The sequence below is a fragment of the Epinephelus fuscoguttatus genome, linkage group LG17 (genome assembly GCF_011397635.1).
Source record: "Epinephelus fuscoguttatus linkage group LG17, E.fuscoguttatus.final_Chr_v1".
NCBI classification, from domain to species: Eukaryota; Metazoa; Chordata; class Actinopteri; order Perciformes; family Serranidae; genus Epinephelus; species Epinephelus fuscoguttatus.
Genome location: NC_064768.1, coordinates 15,825,935 through 15,842,451, shown reverse-complemented (window position 1 = coordinate 15,842,451; position 16,517 = coordinate 15,825,935). Strand labels below are relative to the sequence as shown.

The following is a 16,517-nucleotide window of genomic DNA, read 5'->3' as shown; positions in this document are numbered from 1 at the left end:
TCTTGTCTTTGGTATTTTCTATTTTTTATCCCTATATTTGCTTTTTCTGTGCAGTTTTAATCCTATAATTTTATTTATAAAGAATGAGACAGTCCATGTGAAGTGGGAGGTGGTTGGGTCATGGACCACAGTTAGTGTCACGTGTGAAACCAAAAGTTAATGTTGTTTTATCACAATCTTATGTGATTTACGTGCAGTGGTTGCGTGCTGTCAGGTGACACATTTATGTCATGTTACGTTATTGTTACTTACAAACAAAAGTTCAGTCAGACAGCTAAAGTTTAAATGTTTGTTTTAACAGCAGAACATAGTTAGAGTTTGGCATCTAGGCTCCAGCCTCATCGCTTCCCGCAGACATGTTTACATGAGATATTGGGGAGTGATAATTAAATATTCCCCCCCTGAGCCAGAGCCTGCAGGTGGATGCTGGGGTGGAGGTGGGGCTGAGTAGCAGTACTGATGCAGGGCAGCAACAGCATAGACAATGCAAAGAGAGAGCTGAGAAGATTTTGCAGCTTAAATAGACCACCAAATTGGGAGAGTGTGTTTTGTGGATGACATATGGAGAGTGATGTATGATGTGTGTGTATGAATCAGTGCAGCTCGAGTTGACTAGCTTGCAGGCATCGCTGCTTTACTTATTTGAACCCAAAACATCATCCTTTTCTCCGAAACGAATCAAGTAGTATCATTGCCTGAACCTAACCCCGTCATTCAGACCTACTATTTCTTCTAATGGAAGTTTCAATGTATATTGAGTCTTACCAGACAGATGGTAGTGGCTTAAAGCCAAATTGTCATTTGTTATGGGGGAGAGAGGATGTATAGATTGGAGGAAGACTGATGGTGGAGGTGGGTGGAGGAGGGCGGGGGACTGATGCATTAAGTGACGTCTCAGTGGGGACGAGACCTTCAGGCCGATGAGATTTACTTTCCTTTGCACTTCACAGCGTCTGCATATCAGCCAGACTGAAATGAACGAGGCTCTGAAAGGTGGGGAGGAAATTCAGGTTGCCATAGAGATGGGGCTGAAGTGCTGCAGGGCCCTCTGTGATTGGTTGAGAATGCGAGGCATACATATTACATAGCTCTGGAGGAGAGCCACAAAAGGAGACGGGCACCCCAGGGGTCCTGGTTTTTCAGCAGTGTGAACGGCTCTTCAGTCGTGGCTTTTTCACAGCCAGTTTGAAGGCGGGAAGAGACGCACAAATCCTCATGTTCCACTGCTGCGTCTATGAAAGCGTACCAGGATTCATGCTGATTATCACTGCAGATGAGACCGGCTGAAAGACAGATGTTCATCACAACTGAGCAACACCAGTTTAAACACCGACAGTGTGCAAAGAGATGGGGCTGCTCCGACCATGAGACTGAACTTCCTGGAGCATTTTTACTGCCATGATAAGTTTAGGAAGAAGTTTTATACATACACCTGTATCATGTTAAAGGCTTACTTCAGCCAAAAGACATTTTTTTTGTGCTAAATCCATCAGTGTAAACAATTTTAGTTTTATTATTTGCAGATTTTGAGGCACACTTTGTGTCTCTATACTTTTGCCACCACCATAATGCAAAGCAATATGGTTTCTTATAAATAAACATTAAACTAACGCTTCAGTTCACATCAGTTATCTTAATGGGAACCTTGCCATGTAATAATTAGTGTTTGAACACACTAAAATGATCAGTGGTGGTTTGGACAGGTGGATCAAAAAGTGACAAAGTAGGGTTCCATGTAAATTATTAATAACTTGCAGAAACATAGAGATGCCCACTGCCCAGTAGCTCAGTGGTTAGAACGCGTACCCCATGTACAAAGGCACCCTGCAGCAGCAGCAGCTGTGGTTTCAATTCCAGCGTGCACTTTGTTGCATGTCATCCTCTCTCTCTCCCCCCTTCGCGCTTTGTCTATCCTGTCTCATAAAGGCATAAAAAGCCAAACAAAAAAACTTACAGGCATGATCTAGTTTCCCCCCTGAACACACATAAACACACATACACTCCCTGGAGAGTGCAGTGGTGCTTGTCTGTGTCTTGCAATTGTGCTACTATAATGCCTAAAGTTTGCAGAGTAGGTGGTTGATTGACACATATTTTTTTGCATCCCATGCATCTTTTTAAATCATGTTATATCCACTCCTGACACTACTCAATATAACAGCACATTTGGCACTCACTCTCTGCAGGAGCCCCTCCACTTAAGAACTGTTGAAGATTTTGGTGTCCTGTGCTCCGCCCTCTCACAACTATCAGTTGTGTAGCCTTGATTTCATTCTTTTAACTCTTCTTCTTTACCTTCTCCTCCTTCTCCTTGTCCGTCTTCTTCTGTCTCCCTGCGTGCAAATATTCCTGCAGTCTCATGCCTTTTTATGGGCATTTACAGGGTGTTAACCTGAATTGACTAGGAACAATTGGCATGCACTTTCAACTTACGAGGACAATGGGATTCATTATTATAAGAACACAGGTGTGAACAATTCTGGGGTTTAAGAACACTTCATGAATCTGATGTAGACTTTTCTGAGGACTTTTCTTAAGAAAAAGAATTTAAGAAAAAACTTGGGAAGGCATTGGTGAATTAGGCCCTGTCCCTGTTTTTCTGCACAACCCATAGCCCTCACTACGAACAGTTTATTGTTAGAAATACTCTCTGAAGAAACTGAATTATAATTTGGATGAATTAACCCTTCAGAGTTAGACAGCCAAGATTGAGGATTAGATTACAGTGAAGTGAGGACTTCATTATGATAGAACAGCAATAAGTCTTTCCAGAAATGGAGTCAGCTGTTGTAAACTGGACTGTTTCTCTGGCACAAATTATTTGCAGGATTGTGGATTAATCAAAGAACGCTAACAGAAAGGAACAGGTTGAATTTTTAAATTAATTTTCAGTGCTGTGACCACCACAAATCTCTGTTTGCTGCCGCTGATCCGGGTCTAAGACTTGGTGGCAGCAGGCTCAGCAATGCAACCCAAACACTCTTCTTCTCCAGCTGCTTCTGAGAGATCCTAAGACATTCCCAGGCCAGATGGGATATCTAATCCCCCTCAGCGTGTTCTGGGTCGGTCTGGGGTCTTCTCACAGCTAGAGTTGTTCCTGGAAAACCTCTAGAGGGAGGCGTTTAGAGTGCATCGTAATCAGATGCTCAAACCACCTCATCTGGTTCGCTTTGATACAAATAAACAGAGGTTCTGCTCCAAGCTCCTTCTGGATGTCTGAGCTCCTCCGCCTACCTCTTAATACCCCCTGGATGTGGGTCGGAGCCCAGACACTCTACGAAGAAAACTCACGATCTCCCTCTTTTTGTCACCATGTAAAAGTCAAGTGAAGGCTGCTCTGATTAATATTTATATATCAACAAAGCAAAAATGACTGTAATGTGAAGGAGGTCTGTAATTATCACCTGAAGCAGTTGCCCTCTGCTCTATCAACTGTTTTATTCTTTGAGCTACCTACTCAGTAACAAACAGCAGACAGCTGCAGTCAGGACCTAGCTGGTGAATATAGCAGAGCATTTAGCAGCTAAAGAATCAAACATTTCCCCCAAGTGGCCAAAAGAAAATCAGTTTCTGCCGGTTTAAGATGAATGATTCAACTGAAAGCTTCATATTTTCTTTCTCTCTACAGATTCAATGACGTCAGAGCAACGACAGAAACTCGCCAAGGAGCGGAGGGAGGAACGAGCCAGATATATCGGTAAGATGTGACAAAACAATCAAATCTTTTGAGCTTTTTCAACTTTGAACGAATTTGACTTTACAAACAAACAAAAAAAAACCTACTGGTGATGCATGAAGCAGGAATTGTTGTAACCAACTTGATGCATGCACATCTTCTATTCCTAATGTAGTATTAACTTTCCTCTGTCACTCTGCTCTGACGGTTGTTATTGTCTTTTATCGTTTCTCCTTGCATGGCTTTCAGAGCATCAAACTCAGGTGCAAGGTAAGGGGCTTCACTAAAACTCTGTGTCTGCGATGGCAATCGTGGTGCCTTTTCTTCTTCCCTCCATGAATCGATTATGTTTTTGGTTTTCCGTCATCTCTCAGTGGAAGATTTTGAACCCACTGACTTAAATGTTCCGCTCATGTTACGTTTAAATTTTACTTTATGTTCTTCTGCATTCCCACCCAGCGTGCATGCCCCATACCTATAATCATGGTTTTACTTTGTGGCTGCAGAATGAAACTTTCCCCTCTTAGGACAATATTGTTCTAGCCCCAAAACATGAGAGACTATATCTAGTTTTTAACGTCTCCCTGTGGATGAAGGCAGCCAATCAGAGGAGAGACTTGTGGGTGTTTCTCTGCAGAGAAGTCCCATGTAGCCCAGGGCGTGAAAAATGAGCAGTCATTACTATAAACTGAGACCGGGCCTCTTAGACAGATTAGATTTAATTACTACTTCCATTAGCATCAATAATGTGGTCATGCTGCAGCACAGTTAAAGGGGAATTCTGCTGCTTTTTATTGATAATATCAAAGGTTTACTCAGCTTCAGATTCCCTGAGATAAGTTTAGTCTCCTGCAGTCTGTAATTACATGGCGCAGCGCTAAGGCCCATTTCATGTGGAAGATGCAATTTGTTCAAAACACTGTGTACATAATGGCATGTAGGTCACAAAACATGTTTGCTGTTTGTTTATCCCATGAACAACAAAAGTATTTGAACACATTTTAGCATTGTTGTTATGCGACATTGACTGTTTTGTGCTAATGCTGCAAAAATGAGAATGCGAAAGGCACACTCACAAGCATTAACCAACATATTTTTCAATCCCGCCGCACCGAACGCAGACATAATTGGATTTTTTCAGGAATTGGATTTATGGAGGAGTGAAGAAAGCTTTCATTATTGTCAATGAGGCTCAGACTTGTGTGCCTCATTAAGCGAAGATGAGCTGCAGAATACTGAACTAAATACAAAACACGTCTTTGCCTCACAGCATCACTATACCCACGCAGAGCTGAATCCACTAAAAAGTATTTCTAATGCCGTCTAACTCGCAACAATATGAGGTAATGTTGAAACCCGTCATGCCATTACTTTGGGTGGATCCAGCATGTAACACAAAACATCATCCTCCACTGTTTAAACTCTCCCCTGTGCTTAAAATATGTTGTGCAAACAGACTTACATGCAAGTGATAGGAGAGATGTCTAACACATAAGAGAGAGCGATGCAGCTGCCGTCCAGCATACAGACGCTTTAATTTACGAGGACTGATTGCTGTTTAATTGTTCCTCCAAGAAATGAGCCACAGCAGCGTATGTGCACAGAGAACCAGGCGTCTGCTGCAGGGTGCTGTAAAACACAGCAGGGAACTTGTGCTTATTTACTGTTGTCAGGATTACAGTGTAATGAACACACTGTCTTCCATCTGCTTCACACGCTCTGTTTGAGCATCACAAGTTTAAGTGACTGTACACTATTGGATCTGAAGAATTGACTTTGGAATAACTTCATAAGAAGTGTGTGTAAATCACTGTTGAATTACAATATTTCACATAATTTTGCTTTTATGAATCTTTTTATTGTCCTTTTTATAACATTCATGCTTTAGTCACACTAGCGGCGCCTCTAATGACGGGAATGTGTGTCAGTCGCTCCATCATTGACAGAAATATTTTGACAACTATTTAATGGGCTGTCATGAAATTTGGTTCTGATATTCATAGTCTCCAGAGGATAAACCCCATGATTTTAGTGCTTCTTTGACTCACTTGCTCTGAAGTTTGGATTTATCTTGTGAAATATCTCAAAATTTACCAGATACAGTTTGGTCAGAGTCCTGCACGGGTCTGAGCTTCAAGACCCACTCCTGAACTAGAATTGCACCTTGCAATCACTGACATAAGATCTACGGCCTGACCTGAAACTGCAAATCCTAAAATAATCATGCGCTGTTCAAATAATTTTGTTAAGGCCGTTTCATAATCGACGCACAACGCAAGCAAGCGATGCAAGCAACATGAGCAACGCACTTCCTTTCATAGTCAACACTTCGAATGCAAGTGACACAGGTGACACTTGAAATGCAACACATCACTCGCGCAAAAGGGGGTTGCAGAGTCACTGGTACATTCCGGCTAGCTAGTACTGCTGTAGCTAGCTAGTATTGCTATTGTATTAGAGTGCAGGGCACTAGCACTGTCATATAAATGGGGGTGTGCCCGTACGAGTTTGCAAAGTTTTTCCTCCTCGTCCACAATATTTCATGCCTGCTTCTTCTGTGAATAATAAAAAGTGGTTAATTTCAAGTATGTTGCTTGCATTGTCACCCCCGCTGGCAACGCATGGTATTACAGGCGTCGCTGGATCGCATATCAAAAAAATGGACAACATATTTTGAGACGCAAGCACGCATCATGGCGCCCCGACGCATTCGCGTCTGCGTGCCTTTGCGTAGACTATGAAACGGCCCTTAGGCAGCACGTTTAAAGTGATCATTTTGGGACATTTTATACATGTAAAACAAAGATAATCAACTTTAAAACAAAGGTAATTCAGGAAATAAAATTAATATTTTGTGCTTATTCTGATAATACTAAGCAGCATGCCTCCACGTTTCTGTTTATAATGCAGCTGATTAAAGCGGCTCTCACATTCCAGCTTGCGCAAAAGACGTTCCCATCAGCCTCAGCTGTACTTTGTGCCTAACGACTGTCGCTCACCAATGGCCCCACTCACTCCTAACGACTGTCGTTCACTAGTGTGATTCACCTGACCCAAACAATGGTCCAGTGAAACTCCACTAACGAATTATTGTCTTATGAGGGTGGTGGGTGTACACCTCCCCAGAGGTTAAAAACCTGAGTCTTACTCCACTGTTTGTCAGACTAGTGAGGACTAGTCAGACCGATGCGTTGAGAACTGATGAAGCCGCTTGGATAAGAGGCGAAACGTCTTCAAGACAAAATCAAAGTCCAGTTGTCTACGATTTAATTGTTGCCAGAATGGAATTGACCTGGATAAATGAGAATATCCACAGACAAATATTCTACAAAGCACTTTCTAAACATTATTTAAGAAAGGTGTCGTATAAGTTAATTATTATTATTAGGAAACTATTATCATCATGGTAGGGAAAGAAATAGACTTTGCTTACAAAAACACTATCCAGATAATCACAAAATTTAAAGAAAAGATCTCAGACAAACGTGATCCTCAGAAACCTTTTGTTTTCAAATGTTCTCATTTCATTTTCAGCATGCTCACTCTCTCTTTTGATATTCTGTCTGCTGACCTCTTTCTCTTTGGTGACCCCACAGCGGCGAAGAAGGCCCAGTGGCTGGAGAAAGAGGAGAAGGCCCGACGTTTGAGGGAGAGCCAGCTGGAGGATCGCAGGAGGAAGCTGGAGGAGCAGAGGCTTAAGGCCGAGAAACGCAGAGCTCTGCTGGAGGAGAAACAGAGACAGAAACTAGAAAAGAACAAGGTCAGAATATACATAATGATCAAGTTTAAATTAAAGGATGTAGTAAAAACATCTAAGCATGGATTTTATAATGAAAAAATATCATTTAACCTACTAATGCTCTTTCAAAGCTTGTTTTAACTATTAACACCGAGCTAATATGGTGGTAATCAATAGTATTAAAACAGACAGATTTGTTTCATAGCCAGAGACTGTGTTCTGCTCTCCAAAATATTAAGTGTCAATTGAAGTCTGAGTGGAAAAGTCAACACTATACGAGTGTTTATGCAAGCTTAATGGTTAGTGCAATTCTTGACCGCTGGAAAATTGCCTGTCTAACAGGGATTTGGCACCTTCTTGAATATTGGTTGTGATGCCAAGTATTGGCACAGAATTTTCCAGTGGTCATAAGTGCAGATGTTTCATTGGCTGTGATTTGAGCCAACAGTTATTGATCGCAGCAGTTGTTCCCAAACTTTTGGCTTCTTCTTGACCTTTTAAAGTGAAACAGTGTCTTCTTGTGACTCACTGTCACAAGTTACACAAGCATTCCTCCCACGCATCTAGTTTCCTTTCTAACTGCAGATTGTTAACTTTGAGTACTTGTTTAAGTAAGCAATTGCTTTTTTTGTCATGACTTAAACTGTCATGTCTGTTAGCCTAACTTAGCATAAAGTCTGGAAACAGGCAGAAACAGTTAGTCTGGCTCTGTCCACACTTCAGCACCTCTTGGTTCATTATGTAACATGCAGTATCTCATTTGATTGACCTGTATTCAAACAGAAATTTAAAATGTGTCGTTTTACGGGGAGTTTTCGTGCTTGAAATATTTCTAGGGTACCAACAGCCGAGAGCAGTGACTCCCTGGAGTACTGTCATCACAGTAGTTTTTATTATTTTAGTTTTTATTTCTGTGCCCATGTTAACAGGTTATAGAGTAGCCACACAGCCCGTGTGAGCAGCACAGCTCAGCTGCAGCTCATCTAGATATTCAGAGTCTCACCTATTTTCTCACCCATATAAATCTTATTTTTTAACACAACAGTTTCTGTTTTTGTTTCAAATGAAAAAAACCTCCAACAATTGTGTGGACAGAATCCCTCCATTTGTAAAAGCAAAGCTTTTATTGTGGCTTTCATATGACGCAAACTCAATGTGGAAAGACAGCACTGGCAGGCAGTGGTATCAGCAGCAGTGTTGTCTGTGTGAACACCACATGCGTGTGAACCAGAGCAGTTTGTGAGGTAGACATCACGCACAAGTTGCGGTAGGCAGCGTGGCCAGGACGTTATTGTGGAGACACTGCATGTTAGTACTGGCTGGACAGATGAACTGTTATGAAGAAAAACTTGAACTACGAAACTAATGAGCTTTATACACCAAAATTAGCTTGTGTATGGGGCTTTAAACACAAAAAATGTGTTAAAAATAGGCAATACAATGTTTTTCCATTGCCTGTAGTGTACCAGCAGTGTACACAGAGAATTATGCCTTTCTGTTGGTGTGTCATAATTGACGTCACAGACTTGTCGGAAAGCAGGGATAGTAAACAGTAGAAAACAGCATGGAGGTCATTGAAAACATTACAGTGGTTATTTCTTTTTTATGTCCTCTACCTATTCAGTGTCTCTTTCAAACTTGGTGCCAACTACATTTTAAGCGATGTTTGAGTGCTAGCACTTTTGTATTGCATTGTTCCGCCAAAGGAGCTAAAATTAGCATGTATACCCAGGTGTTGTATTTTGATCACTGCCGATTCGAGCTGATCTGAGATGGAACTGATATATACGCGTGACTTCTGGAGGGTCGTTTGTCCCAGTGAATGGCGATTATAACCTTTTCTATTATATAAATAAAGCCAGATGTTAGTGGGTTTTTGGTGAAGTGGAAAAGTAAACTCTGGAGAGATGCAGGCTAGTGCTTTCCCTTACGTCTTTGTGCTAAGGTAAGCTACCTCCCTTTAAATGTGCAGAGTGATATCCCTACAAAACCACAACATGTTGCTTTTACACTCTTTGTGCAGATTAAACAAACAATACAAAATGTTAATGAGCTTTAGAGGTGCTGCTAGGTGGATTTTGTTACCTCTGGACAGAGCCAGGCTAGCTGTTTCCCCTGATTTCAGTGTTATGCTAAGCCAAGCTAACTAGCCGCTGGCTGTGATGTCACATTTATTGTACTCTCCACAAGAAAGAGAACAAGAGTATTTCCTAAAATGTTTTTCTCATTTGACAGTTTTTAAAACTGTTGAATGAGCTGTTATGACTGTGAGTTAGTGACTCAGTTTTGACTGTGTGGCCCCTCCAGGAGAGATATGAAGCAGCTATCAAGAGGTCGACAAAGAAGACGTGGGCCGAGATCCGCCAGCAGAGGTGGTCCTGGGCGGGCGGACTCAACCAGACCTCCCGCAGAGAAAGTGAGTTTTAAGTGAACCACAACAGCATGGACATTCAAACACAATGACAGGAGTGTAGATCACATCCTCTCAGTAACTCAGACCTTCATGTTGCTGCACAGACTGTGACTCACTGGTCCAACTGATGCAATTCAAGGAAATAGCTGCTGAGGGGTTGCTGTCATAAGGGCGGGGTACCAGAGGCAGATGACCTACTCAGTAATTTAAACCTTTGTAATTTCTCTGTGAACGTCCATTTTTTTAAGGCAAAAATTGGTTTTGAGCACCACTTTAAAATGATGACAAAGGCAGAGATGAGCACCGAGTTAGCTGTCATGATCATGTTTCATTTGAGTAGCAGTGGGAACAGTGTTTCTCAGAGAGCTGTGAGCTTATTCCTCTTTTCAGACATGTGACGTGCTGCCTCTTTTGGACCCGTGACACTGAGGACGAGATTTTCTTTTATAAGCGTGAAAGATCCCGAATGTTTGTGAGAGCGTGTGATAATTTCTTGGAGCAGAAAAAAAGCAATCTAAATGTGATTTCTAACTATACTATACCACACCCTTCCCATGCTTTCCTCAAATTTCCTCCCCATTTCCCCCCAAGTCAGATTATCTCCTTCTAAATGTTAATGAGAAGCTCAGAGATCGGGGAGTCCCTGATCTCCTGCAGATCCACACCAATGGGAGTCGGCAACCCCCCATCTCTTATCATTCTTCAGCTGGGGCCGCCTGCACCCCGGCCGCCTTGTGAACAGTTGTTGTCTGTTGCGTTCTCTCCGGTGCAGGCAGATGCTCGGCCTCCACGGTCAACTTGCCGAGACAGGTGGACCCTGTCATTAACAACAGGCTGTCCAAGTCCTCTGCCACGCTCTGGAACTCCCCCAACAGAAGTAAGGACGACCCGACGTCAATGTCCACCAGGCTTCCTCTCCCTTCCCTCTTCCCTCCTATTCATCCCCCCTCCACCTCCCCCCACTCCTCTTACCCTAATCTGGTTTTTGGTTTTCTTTTATGATTATAACTGTCGTCTCTGGTGGCCTGCCTGCCTGCCTGTGCTTGGTGACTGGTCATTTACCACCTACTCCCTCCTCTGATCACGCTCTCGGTCTCGTGTGCATCGTGGTTTTTGATTTCAGTTGGTGGTTGTCATTGATTTGAGTCTCCAATGCATTTTTGATCAGCCTCCCTTTCACCTCGGCATCACTGAGCCATATTTTGTGATCATATGTTTTTGTTTCTTAGGTTTGTAAGTTCACATCTTGTCTCCTTTATTGGTTTCCCCTCCACTTCACTGTCGGTGGTTTGGTGTGGTGGTGGTATTGGTGGTGGATATTATAATGTGACTGTTGCAAATGAAAGTAGAGCAACTGAATGCACATGTATTATATTTGTGTGTAAAAATGTATATTTATTAATACTTTATTTCAATATATAGCCAGTTTTCATAAAGATTAAGCCTCTCCTGCTTGGTTAGTAATTTGCAGCAATGTATTGCTGCTGCCATGACAAAAAAACAAACAAACAAACAAAAAAAACCCACTTTTGCTCAGTTTCTTGTCATATTGGGAAATGTTTCTTATCGTGACTCAATCTGTTTTACGTTACAACAAGATAATTTTAATGCTGACATATTTTCACATTATTACTTCATACTAAATTATTCTGCTTTTACAAGACACTTTATCTTGTTAAAGATATACTATGCAGGATTTTCCTTACAAAAAACAATGTATAGACTCCCCTGTAATCATTATTTATGACCCACTAGAAGTGTGTGGCAGTGTATTTATCTGCAGAGATTCTGCGCATTTAACGTCAATTTGACGTAGAATACTGACACCAGATAATGCTAATATTTTGCTGTTTTCAAGTTGTGTTGTTAAGGAATCAAAATCTAACATTTTCAAATGTCTGATGCTAATGTCATCTTGAAAGACGGCATGCAGATCATGCAAAGAATGGAGAACATAACCCGTCTGCAAAACCTTAAAATGTTAGCATCCATATAACGTGAATTCTAACATCATTAGACATTTAAAATATACTAAACCCATTTTTCATCCCAACCAAAATGTAATATTTGTCCAACAAACCAGTCCAACATCTTTCTTATGTCATATTAATGTCCAGGTACCACCTGGGTTAATTTAGCTTCTTAGCATGCTAACATTAGCTAGTTAGCATTAAGCACATTAGCATTGCAGGTATTACAGCGAGACTGTGTAACTTTTGTGCCAAAAGCCACAATTATAGTATAATGTTAAATACTAAAATGTAGCACCACAGTAGCACAAGTGGAGAAGATTCATAAAGTCAGCTAACTGACTCAGTAATGGTTTGCTTACATTAGCTAGCTAGTAAGCTAGTCAAACCAGACCAAGTCAGGCTGAAAAAGAAAAAACACTGAGTGTACTGCTTATGAATTCATCATTTGTAAGATCCCTTCTGACAACAGTTACATATCTTGCTTGAAGTCATGAACAGAAGTATTCAGCAAATTAAATTTGTTAACTGATGAAGATGTTAGATGCAAAGTCAGGAGAACACTGAAGTTGTGACAGTTTATCTAGTAGTTGTCGAGTAGACAGCCAGAGTAGAGTAATTTGACCCAAAACTATGAATGTATACCTTGTGGTTGTGCTAGAGGAAAAGTCAAGGGATCCTTAAAGTCTGTAGGATTCATACTTTGGGGACCATGAATGTTTGTACAAAATTTCATGGCAATACATCCAGTAATTCTTGAGATATTTCAGTCTGGTCCAAAGTGGTGGACTGACAAGCCAAAAGCTTCCATATGTTGTTTTAATAGAGAGGTCTCCTTATATGACAAGATAAAATGACATATTGTTATATCATGAACAGTTTCTTGTAAGAAAATAATAATTTAGTATGTAATAAAAACAAGGTAAATATGTCACAACAACATGAAAAATATCTTCTATTGTAAAAACAAGAAACTTCACATTATAACAGGAAGCTGAGCAGATTTTTTTAGTCGTGGCGGCAGCAACATGCTGCCGTAATATGATAAATATTTACATTTTACCTTGTTATATCAAACTCATTTCATAAGAGTCCTGAGTTACCACATAAGCAGTACTGTCTTCATCTCAGATTCGTCACGCCTCATAACATGTGTCATTACAGATCGTATCACCCACAGTGCAATCAGCAGTTCGGCTCTCGGCTCCCCCGTCACCACAATAGAGACTCAGATTTTGTGCTTGATAATCACTAATAAGACAGATGCTGTGGGAACATGAAAGGACCATTTCGGAGCTGAATCATATTTGAGTTGCTATTAGAACTCGTGTTTGTGGCCTTGGGAGACGCTCTGCATAAGTGTACCAGTAATAGTGTGGTGGTGGTGGTGGTGATGTAGGGTGGGGTTGATGTTTATAGTTCCAGGCATCAATCTGCCTCCAGGTGAAAAGCCGATCACCAGGCAGCAGCTCGGCTCAGCCTCCTCTTGCCGCATTGGAGAAAGAAGAGGAGGAGGGGAAACCACTGTTGCCTAGCAACGGGAGGTAGTCGGGTTATCAGTTAGTCAAAAAAAATGTTGTAAAAATGATCGGTCCAACGAACAGCAGCGGTGGCTGTTACATAAGGAAGGCCATTTTGTGATTAAAGGACTGTTTTTAGAGTTAAATGCGTCAAAACAAAGACAAGACTCACCTTGTGTCAGCGCTGTTGTGATTGCACTATTGTCATGTGTATGTGTGGTATGTATCTGTAGGTGTCATGCATACCAACAGACTGATGCACTTTAGTACAGCTCTGAGAAGAAGCAGCACACATGGTTGAGTCGTCACTAAAAATACATCTCTGCACAGCATGTTGTCAGCTGAGGTTTTTGTTTTAGGAAACAGAGAAACTGGACTGACTGTCGTCATCCATTAGATCTCATGTTGAGACATTCTGTGTGTATCTGTATGTTTTTGTCTCCTGTACACTCGTGTGTCCTTAGATGTGTTTTTACCATTTTAAAGGAGCAGGACAGAACTGTAAAAGAGAACCAAACCTACATGATGTTTAATCAGTGAGAGGCCTCGAAGGGCTCAGAGTTGACATTTAATAATACCACATAACCATCCAGTGGTGGAAAAAGAAGTCAGAACTTTTACTTAAAGGAATAGTTCAACATTTTGGTAATCACCAAAGTTATTAAAGTGAACTAAAACTAAACTAAAAAACAATAACGAGGTATAAAAATACGTTACTTAACCAAAATAAAAACTGCACTTAAAAAAAAACTAATTTAAACAATGTTGTGCACTCACAAAACTAACTCAAATAAAATAAGAATGTACCGGAAATGTCTTTAGTTTTAGTCTTTGGCAGTTTTGTCAGATATTTTAACACAACAAGCATGAGGGGGGATTGTTGCATATGTTTATTGAGACTGGGATATTTACATGACTGAGTAAACTGCCTTTATAAAGGGTTTGTTTTGTAATATCTATTCTGAACTTCTTAAATCTTGCCCTTGACAAATACACCCCATATAATATATATATATTTGTTTAAACTAAGCCTAATACTGAAACTCATAAAAACTAAACTAAAATGAAAAAATTTTAAACACTAAAAACTAAACTGAATCGAGCAAACCCATTCTGGAAACTAACAGAAACTAAACCGAATTAAAAGCAAAAATTAAAAATGAAATCAAAACTAATAACTAATGAAAAATACAAAACTATGATAACTCTGTTAACTACATGTATGTCTGTTCACTTTCTCACAGAGAGATAAATGATGATAAATGATGAAGAAACCAAATAAGGGAATTTAATAATGAGGTTGCAGATTGCAACAGACTAAAACTTCTCCCATGTGCCAACGAAGTCGGAGAACTATGGTGGCCAACGCCAAAATGTGGAATTATAAACAGCCCTATCTAGAGCCAATGTTTGAATTATCTGTTCTGGGTTTATGTAGAAACAACGTGGTGGACTCTGTGAAAGAGGGTGCGCTCTGTATGTAGATATAAACGGCTCATTCTAAAGTAACGAAAACACAATAATTCTTATATCTTCAGGTGATTATAAATGGATGAAAACATATTGTAAATATCATGTGCCATTTTAACCAATATATCCCCTAAATCCTACATACCAGACCTTTAACTCGGAGATGTATACAGCAGGATTAAATGGAAGTACTGTAGAAAAGTACCTCAAAACTCACTTGAGTAAATGCACTATTTTCCCTGCACAGTCTGCGGGTCTAAAGTTTAAATTATTTGAAAGAAAATGCTTCAAACGTTTGTTTCTTTATTCCAGTTACTGTTGAAGACGTTTGAGCGTTGTCTATAAAATATTCTCTGTGAAGAATCTCTAAATCTGAGCTCTCACTCTGCATCATTCATCGCCTCTTTCTCCGTCTATTCCCTTTTGGGGTTTTCTAGTATTTGTGTAAAATTCATACACAGGCATCTGTAGCTTCTAACAAGACTGATTTGAATCTGCCAGAATCAAAGATGGCGCAGACCTCTGACTATAAGCAACAGACATTAAGTTTGCTTTACACATGAGAGAATAATTTACTATGTGTACGTGTGTTTCCACCCTTCATTGCAATACATTTGATTATATTCTGCTGTTGCTGGACGTCATATGTGCCGATCATCACATGACAGATTCACACTTTGTAACATCAGAATGGTGTTAAAATCAGAGTAGTGTGTGTGATGCTAAGGCTGAACTCACCAGAAACTGATTGCACTGCACTGGGTTTGATTTGGGGTGGAGTAAACGGCCACGCTGGCTTTTTACGTGATGTGTTTTTTTGGGTGGTAAGTAATGAGAATTAATGTTGGTGTGTTGTTATCTAATGTCTGGTACTGTGTGTAACATGTGGGCTAAAGTTCAGTCATTCATCCTGTATGAGCTTCTCTGTGTCTTTGAGTCTGAGACTGTGTGATTGCGCAGAATGGAGTTATACCAACATGTACGAATATGTCCCATTATTCTTGCTGGAGAACTTAAACCTCAATATGTGGAGTTAAATTAAAACTGTTAGTTTAAAAGGACTGTTCTTCCCAAAATAGAAAATATATATGGTTCCTCTTATCTGTAGCATTGTTAATCAGTCTGGATTGTTTTGGTGTAAATTGCAGTGTTGGAGATATCGGCTGTAGAAATGTCTGCCTTCTCTCCAATGTAATGAAACTAGATGGCTTGTGATATTGTGTTTTTAATTAAAGAAAAGTGTACTTTTTGAATCCCAGACACACAAGTACATCAGCCACAAAAAAACATTTGTATATTATTACTCACTGCGTTTTACCTTTAATTTGTGACGAAACTTTGTTTGAACGGTGTCAGAACATCCATTCAAAGCTCACACAACTCGTGCAGCATAATCCAGATCTCATTTATCCAGTCGTATGCTCAATACCTCTCAAACACATGCATTTTCACTGAGATGTTATTATTCAGGACACTTCCACCTATGAGTAGCACACATGCTTTGGGCTCCTAAAAACATTTTGGCATTTAAATCAGCCAATGAGATTATTGGCTTTCTCAGAGCCTCTGAGAAATGTTTCTATAATCAAGTGTGCATTCATGTGCTGGTGGAAAATCTCTATGACCTGAGCCATTTAGCATCTTATTTAGTGTTGTCAGAAAACTCAGAAGACACATGCTGCCTCTTGCTTTGTAGAAGTGATGGACTTGGACTTTCCAACTTCATCAT

The 16,517-nt window shown here is 40.4% G+C and overlaps 1 protein-coding gene across 7 annotated transcripts in view; it reads left to right on the top strand.

The window, feature by feature from the left end:
* LOC125904477 (MAP7 domain-containing protein 1-like) overlaps positions 1-16,517 on the top strand; it is a 57,005-nt gene that overhangs the window by 25,026 nt on the left and 15,462 nt on the right. For 3 of the 7 annotated variants that reach the window (XM_049601891.1, XM_049601889.1, XM_049601888.1), the window contains exons 3-7: positions 3,629-3,697; positions 3,926-3,946; positions 7,273-7,436; positions 9,723-9,831; positions 10,601-10,705. In XM_049601891.1, the coding sequence (XP_049457848.1) occupies positions 3,629-3,697; positions 3,926-3,946; positions 7,273-7,436; positions 9,723-9,831; positions 10,601-10,705 (468 nt within the window). The remainder of the gene's footprint in view (positions 1-3,628; positions 3,698-3,925; positions 3,947-7,272; positions 7,437-9,722; positions 9,832-10,600; positions 10,706-16,517) is intronic. The other 4 variants (XM_049601894.1, XM_049601892.1, XM_049601890.1 and 1 more) reach the window with 3 other exon arrangements.